This window comes from Silene latifolia, chromosome 1 (assembly GCF_048544455.1).
Source record: "Silene latifolia isolate original U9 population chromosome 1, ASM4854445v1, whole genome shotgun sequence".
Taxonomy (NCBI): domain Eukaryota; kingdom Viridiplantae; phylum Streptophyta; class Magnoliopsida; order Caryophyllales; family Caryophyllaceae; genus Silene; species Silene latifolia.
This window is the reverse complement of record NC_133526.1, coordinates 3846221-3854349: the sequence shown is the minus strand read 5'-3', so window position 1 is coordinate 3854349 and position 8129 is coordinate 3846221. Positions and strand designations below refer to the sequence as shown.

At 31.3% G+C, this 8129-nt stretch overlaps 1 protein-coding gene across 1 annotated transcript; it reads right to left on the bottom strand.

The window, feature by feature from the left end:
- LOC141593649 (putative receptor-like protein kinase At1g33260) lies at positions 1–1810 on the bottom strand. The gene is made up of 2 exons (XM_074414166.1): positions 1320–1810; positions 1–984 (listed from the first exon to the last, which is right to left on the bottom strand). Exons 1-2 carry the CDS (start codon positions 1672–1674, stop codon positions 272–274), a joined length of 1068 nt encoding a protein of 355 aa, XP_074270267.1. The 5' UTR covers positions 1675–1810; the 3' UTR covers positions 1–271.
- Between the last annotated feature and the right edge of the window lie 6319 nt (positions 1811–8129).

Here is an 8129-nt window from a genome sequence, read left to right as displayed (position 1 = left end):
AATAATCTAAATTAACACGCAAAATTTTCATTATTTGTTTTCATCGGGTTCAAATAAGTTCTCGCAACTCGCAACCTCCAGTACACAACATGAACAAACACATCAAATTTACACACTTTTTTTACAAATCATCATGAAACAGAATGTAACAAAAACCCTGTATTTTTTTTTTACCTTAATCAGTCGAAAATCGACCAGATTTTCTAATGATTTTTTCACTAGTCCTAAAACACCCACTAATCTAATTATAATTGATTTTTTTTCCCTGCAATTATAATTTTATTTCTTCCCCATATGATTTCTCTGTCACATCCAACATATCATGTACAAAACTGATCTTTTCCTGCATAATTATGCAGATTTCTGAAGAATTAGGCCTTAAACTAGGCAAATGATGCAAACAACGAGCCGCGATTTCACCCATAATCTTCACTTCTTCCTTATCAACATTCTCATTTTGATTAATCCTTGGATCAATCATCTTAACAAGTTTTTCAACATCAAAACTCTCCTTATTCCGAAGAACTGAACTGAGTAGAATCTGGTTTTCCCCTGAACAAATGAAGGCTTCCAACCCTGTAATAAGCTCAAGAAGTATAACTCCAAAACTGTAGACATCACTTTTCTTAGACGCGATTCCTGTCATTAGGAAATGCGGGTCTATGTACCCGGGTGAACCCATCATGGTTAACCTGGATGAAGAAGGCGGTTTGATCATCGACGAAAATCCCATTTTAGCAAATCCAAAGTCACATAACATACAATTGAGATTTTCATCTAGGAGAATGTTTGATCCTTTTATGTCTCCATGAACAATTTGTAGGTCACAACTTTCATGGAGATATTCTAGTGCTTTTGCTAGTTGGTATGCTATTTTTATCCTTTGTTTCCATGTTAGTTTTGTCTTGACATTGTTTTGGTGGTTGTGTAGCTCTTCTTGTAGATTCCCTTTTGGAATGTACTCAAATACTAGTACTCCTCCATCTGTGAAATTAAAATAAAATAAAAAAATTGTTAAGAGACCGAAAAATCATGTACAATAACAAAATAACATGCAAAATTCTTTGTTATGACGATTTTACAGCAGGACAGATACGCAATTACGTGTTAAAAAAGTTATTGTAGAAGGGTTTTACCTAACATGCAAAGTTCTTGGTTATGACAATTTTACAGTAGGACAAATACACAATTACGTGTTAAAAAAAGTTATCGCAGAAGGGTTTTACCTAACATGCAAAATTCTGGGTTATGACAGTCTTATAGTAGGACAGATATGAAATTACGTGTTAAAAATGTTATCGGAGAAGGGTTTTACCTACCATTATCATCACAATATCCAAGGAGTTTGACAATATTGGCATGATGAAGTTTTTGAGAGATCTCTAGTTCACTTTTGAAAACTTGATTAAGCCTCTCACTATTATTATTGTACATTTTGACTGCACCTAATGTTGAATTAGGAAACTTAGCAAGGTATACCATGCTATATCCTCCTATACCAATGACTTCCTTAAAGTTCATGGTATACTTCTCTATTTCCTCCCATTTATACCTCTTCACCACGGCCGGCGACTCCTTGGTGTCATCGGATATCGCCTCTAAGCAAACTTGGCCGTCGTTCTTGACTCGAGAGTCCGGTGTCATTGAACCGAAACAACACATGGAAAATCCCATGTTGTTGGAAATATGTGATGATCCAAATGAGGTAACCTAACAAATGCTAGTTCAAGGGAGAATATATGAGAGGTCTCACGTAAACATTACTGAGAGACCGTCTCTTAAGAGAGTTTAATTTGTGTTGATAATAATTGTATGATTTTTGGGAGAATGGATTATATATCTAAGAGTGGTGATGTGGTGTGATCATAAAGAGGAAAAGGAATAATAGAAGGTGAGTGTGGAGATGGCAATGAATATATAAATTCACAAGAAGACATACTAACTACCAAATACCAATACAAGTAGTCATGTTGACTTTTGGCTAACAGTAGGTCTCTTGAAAGACGGTCTCTTAATAAGCTTTATTGAGAGACTATTGTACAATTTTAAAACAAAGTGGTACTAAAGGTAATAAAATAGGTACAAATTCTGATTAATGATAAAATTGGTACATTTATTATGTAAATAGGTACGAAATTACTATGTCACGATCAACAATAAAAAGGGCACGAAATACAAATAAAAGGGTACGAAAGATTGGTCTTTCCCAAGTTTTAGTGTTTGGCTAATTAGCGGCAGATTCAGAAAATTTTATTTTTGGTATTTTAGTTAATTATTTAAAAGTTATTAAATCTATATGTATATACATTTTTTGCAAAAAAATATTTCAAAATATAAAACAAACAAATATTTGATGTTTCGAGATATCGGATAGTTCCATGCATCCACCCTCGTACTAATTGGGAAGCGAATAGGTAAATAAATGTATTTTCCGATACTTAGTAATATATACGGAGCATTTAATTAATTTGCTTATTTTGTAATATGAATGTATGTGATGTAATCGTATCTTTGTGATGGACTAATATTAATATTGAAAAGATTTGATTGGATATAAAACAAATTATTTTGGCGTGGCACATTAAATTGTTCTTAATAAATAATTATATTTTTCTTTAATTTATTCTACCAAACATCATAAGGACATCTCCTCCTCATTGTATTCTATCTTGGACTAATTTTGTTTTTTGAATTTTTTTAGTATGAAATAAAGTTGGTGTAGATGGCAAGCAACATGAGGTGATCAATTGTATTAATCGCATTTTTTATTTTTAATATCTACATTTAATTAATTTACTTTTGTTTAAAGGGGCTTGGTACTTGGTAGTGACGTAGAAGACAATAGTACTCTTCCTTTAGAGGACCACCCGTGGGAGCTTTTTAATTATCACAAACCACGCATTCGATTTAGTTGGGATTTGAGTCGGATAGAATTATACGGTGTAATTTATAAACACTTAATCGTTTTCTATCATCTAGAACTCGAGGTATGATGTAGTCACTCGATAACCTATAATTACCAATGGATCAAAGTACACTTATTTTCACGTATATATTGTAAAATCTCTTACATAGAATTTGTGTAAAACGGATACCGTATATTATTACATACAACGGGACCGATTTATGAAAATATAGTATATTCGTTTTAAAAATTTATTTAGAGCCGTCCTATGCAAGAATCTATAATCAAAATAATACAAATGGTAAGGTGACGATTACGAACAAAAATAAAAGAATAATTATGAAAATCAATTAAAAAAGAAAGTAAGCGATTTGGGAAAAACACACTTGAACTACTAACTATTTTTCAGAATTGACTAACTAAATGTATGAACGAATCATCAAACTATATTTCATGTTGTTGTTTTTTATGTGCTCTTTATAGTTAGGATTCACCAACCAACCAAAGATGAAATAATACAGTTGTATATAGGATTATAAATAATGACAAAATGTTCCTTAGAAATTTGGGGTAGCTAAATTTTTTTTATATATAAGAGACGGTTTCACGAAAACATATTAAGAGATTTGGCCTCTTTTATGGGTAGTTGTTTTTTGTATTGTGATAGATTATATCTTTGACAAACAATATATGGATGAAATTAATAGATTTTCGCCTAAATAGTAAATTGATTAAATTGATCAATCAATTTACTAATTTCATGTGTTTGATAAATTAATGACATATTCTAATAGTATATTAGTCGGAATTTACTGTTTTTGAACATGGTGCTATCCAGCAGGCCAACATGTTGTAAGAGCATATTCAATTTGTACTACTGTACATGAAAATGATAATTGCCATATAATTTACTAATTACTATACACATTTTGTTAAATCCGCTAATTTAGTTTGATAGTCAAATTAATATGCTACTAGTGTTGATCCCGTACAATTTGTACGGTTTCTTCTAGATAAGGGTTTTAGAGAGTTTAGCAATTATGGTTAATATAAGATCGGATTATAAACGTTGACAATCCGCATTAGTGTTGAAAAATACTTTAAGCAGATTAATGATTATAATTATAAAATTTAAGATATGTGTATGTGAAATGTCAAATTTTAATATACTATAAGTAAAAAATGTGGCAACAACTAATTATAGTTAGAATATAATTTGGCATATTTTTTTATTTAAGGTGAAAGATTTTTTATGCTACATAATTTTCCATAGATTATTTCTATATAATAGCTAAATATAGAATGTCTTATTTACTAAAATATTTGAGCGGGAAAAAGTTTAGAATTCCTTATTCTTTTAGTTTAAGGGGGATTAAAATCTGATAACCGTATTCTATTAAGTATTAACGTTATCCGCCATTGTAAATCTGCTTCTACCATTTGTCAAACAAGGCCACTGTATTTTACATTATCTTAATATAAGACGGCCTTTCAATGAAAGTTATGAAACGTATTGGATAGATAGAGCCTAGAAAAGTAAGGTACAAGGTCATAATTGGTAATGTTCTAAAGTAAAATGCTTGGCAAATGAAATCATGGGGGAATAAAATGGTGGAAAGAATCAATCAAGTAGATAGCTAAGTTGAGGATTATGTCCAATCATAATTTGTTGCAATGTAATTATATGATTATCATGTTTAACCACATTTCTTAACGTCCCCCAAGCATTAATTAACTATACTTAAGAGATAGCCATAATTCAACTACCTCTTTAAAATTATATGAAATCAGTTGTAAACTTTTGACATATTGAGGATAAATATTAATTGGCATATTGTTGGCTGGTACTTGAACTCAAATGACAATACTAAAAATTACATATAAAACGGTTTTATGCTAATGTATTGTGAATAAAATAGCATCACATCTCGATCACTATAAATTATGGTACGGAATAGTTATTACTAGAAGTTTTTAAAAACGATAATACTTGAGTAAATGGTAAAGTGGTAATGGTAATTGGTAAATATGAATCCTCTATCTATAAAAGCTAAAGCATTTAAATGCTTTCTATTGGCTACTTGATTTTAGGGGGAAATGGGCTCCACCATTATTACTCACATTTAATTACTTTATCTCCTTCAATTTCATTTGTTTTTCATTTTACAAACTTCAATTTCAAAATATTCGTATTCATTAATAAGACATAAGTTTATGATAAATTTAAAACAAGAAATTTAAAATAATAAAAAACGAAAATCTGTACAGAAATTCATATGTTCAACGACTACAAATTAATAAATTTCAACTAATAAATTATAAAATAACAAACTGTATAAATAATAGTAACAAATAAAATATAGACAAGCAAATTCATATCGTTATACATCAAGTTTAAAACAAAAAACCATATTATAATATCTTGATGAAAAACCCAAAAAAAAAGATCCATTAAAATTAATTATCGGGAAAAAAAAATTATGAACAATTATTTTGCATGCGGAAAAAATCAACCCCGTGTATGGTCAGAGTTTTTTGGGGTAGTTAGAGGGCCGAAGTTTATATTATTTGGTCGGATTTTTTTTGGGTAGTTAGAGGGCCGGCCTATGCATTATGTTTTTGTTTTGTCTTATTCATCCTACATATATATATTTGACATGTCTTAAATAAGAATTTGTTTATTTTTATAATGTCGATCTAATCCTTTGTTTTAATTACTTACGTGAGTTACGTCTAAGTGAAGCATATAAATTCTCTTTACTTTTTACATCAATATAACTGTAATACCAAAAACATATTTCATTAAATATATTCATCTTCTTATTAATTTTTACAATTTAATAAAAATAAACCCGTGCATTTTTTACACGGGCGCAAAACTAGTGAGGAGATAAATTCTCATATCTAAGCTCAATTTACCTTTACTTTTCTCCTAAAATGACTTACTTACAGCGGAGGATTTTAGTTAAAATCTGATATCATACATATTTAAGCCTAAATATTACGGTTCACTTTCACGAACTGACCAAAAGATTTACGCCTCCCCTACTATTTCCGAAACATTTATCAATTTTATTTCGTTTCTAATAAATAAATTTCCGATATTTGTCACTTCATGTTGTTTAGGTTTATCCTCTAGAATACATGTACTAACTCACTCCAAACATTGTTGGATTAGATGCAATGCAAGTCATGAATGGTAAGCACGTTATGGATCATTCCCCAACTCTTAAGACATTAAATGATTGGTGAAGTGGTAATCAAGTAAGAAATAAACAATGTTCAAAAGTTCATGAAATGTTGGAGCTTGGCAATGAAGCTATTGTATTTAGAAGACTTATATACTTGTGATATATAACTAGCTCCACATCACATGGTGGGAGTATGGTTAAGTTTGTTTCTTCCCAAGTGTCAACCATATTCCATTTACAATAAGTCTCCCTGTGACGAGTATATCCATCACAAATCAAGTATCATCCACATAAGTAGATAAAACAACAACTAAAGTGCATAGGGAGTCACAAATGAGAATTTGTGTTCTTTTTATACTAGCCACTCTAAAATGTATAAACTCGTGCTGTAAATAAACCTTCAAAATTGTTCTTGATGAGGCTTAAACCTAAGTCCCTTGAATATTTCACCCAAATTTTAACTGCTATACTCCACCATTCCGGACGTCTACGATATTCTTGTAATAAGTACAATATCATTTTAATAGCATATTTTCTATGCTTTTACCTGTTATTTAGCTCGTTTTATGCGCTTAAGTATTTAAAAAGCTCATTTAATAGATTAAATAATAATCAGTAAATTTATTATAATTATCGTGAATAGTTATCGTATTTTTTAGATTTGGTACCGCTTTTGAAGTTTATATTTTGTAAAAAAAAAGTATATGAAAGAAAAAGAAAAGCATCTTGACATTCACTTTTATTTTCATACTTTGTAGGATCATATCTAGAAGTACATGTGAAGCAATACCAAAGACTTGTTCAAATTTCTTTTGTAATACTTTTTTGGCAAGTGCATACTGCATACTAGTTGAGTATTAGTAAATGATGAGGAGTCTTGTTGTTTAAAGGTGCATTCATTATTGATTAGCCTGCTCTACATTGACAAACATCCCCAAAAATTGCTGGCATCAGGTATTTTATACGGGTCAAATATAATACACCTTTTTTTTTTGGCGGCGGTAAAGAAAGGTATCAAATGAGCCATCAGAGGTGTCATTTGAAAGTTTTTTCTTTGGTATCAAATGAGCCAGGGAGCATTACGTAATAGGACGTGGAAATTCGAACTTGGGACATGATGTTCATGTACCTGTCTTAACCACTATATGTCATTTGAGAGTTATCGTGATTAAGCTTTGAGCATATGTCAATTGTATCTATGGTAAAAAGATGGAGATAAGGGCACATCAATAAATCTAGAACGAAACAAATAAAGTAGAAAAGTCGAGCATATGAATTTCATGTTCGAATTTAAATATCGTCATGTAACAAACTTGTACCTTTTGCAATAAAGAAAAAAGACTTCCATTTTGTATTGATTAAGAAAAATAACATATAATCTTGAATATTTTAATCACTGGTCTAAGACCTCTTCGATAATAATGTAAACAAATGGGAGGGATGACGGATTAACGGTGAACACAAACTTCCAAGTCTTCAACTGCCATGAGACTAACGTGCTGGTTGTACCTCGTTAGCCAGAGAGTAAATTGTCAATTATTAGTTGGTTTGGAAGTTTAGAAACCTTCCAAAGTCTCTAAATTATTATTAGGATAACTGGGCATTCACATACTACAAATGGTAGGGACTAGGGAGTCTAATCGGTAGAGGTGGTAAATGGGTCAATCGGGTTGGGTATGGGTCGGGTCAGTTTGGATCAGATCATTTCGGGTCTGTCATACATTTCAGGTCGGGTCATTTCGGATTTCGGGTCAATTTCGGATGACCTGTTGTCGGGTCATTTCGGGCTGGGTCAACTTTATATCAGGTCAGGTCGGGCCATTCGGGTCGGGTCGGGTCGGTATTCCCTTTGACGAACGTCAAACTATCATTTTCTCAAAGAACTCGAAAAATGAAACTAGACTAACAACTCGAAAACCTAAGATGAATGTGGTGACTATAATAGGTGAAGGGCAAAGTTTAGCCAATTCCATTCCGTCTTGCAACTGTATTGCCCTTACGGCTCCTTAGTCCTTATATAAAGAACAAGTCCA

What these genes read in the sequence shown, in the direction of transcription:
- LOC141593649 (XM_074414166.1), bottom strand. Translation starts at nt 1,674, where the DNA reads ATGGGATTTTCCATGTGTTGTTTCGGTTCAATGACACCGGACTCTCGA. An exon ending in TGGATATTGTGATGATAATG is followed by an intron (nt 985 to 1,319) that starts GTAGGTAAAACC and finishes TTAATTTCACAG; the next exon opens with ATGGAGGAGTACTAGTATTT.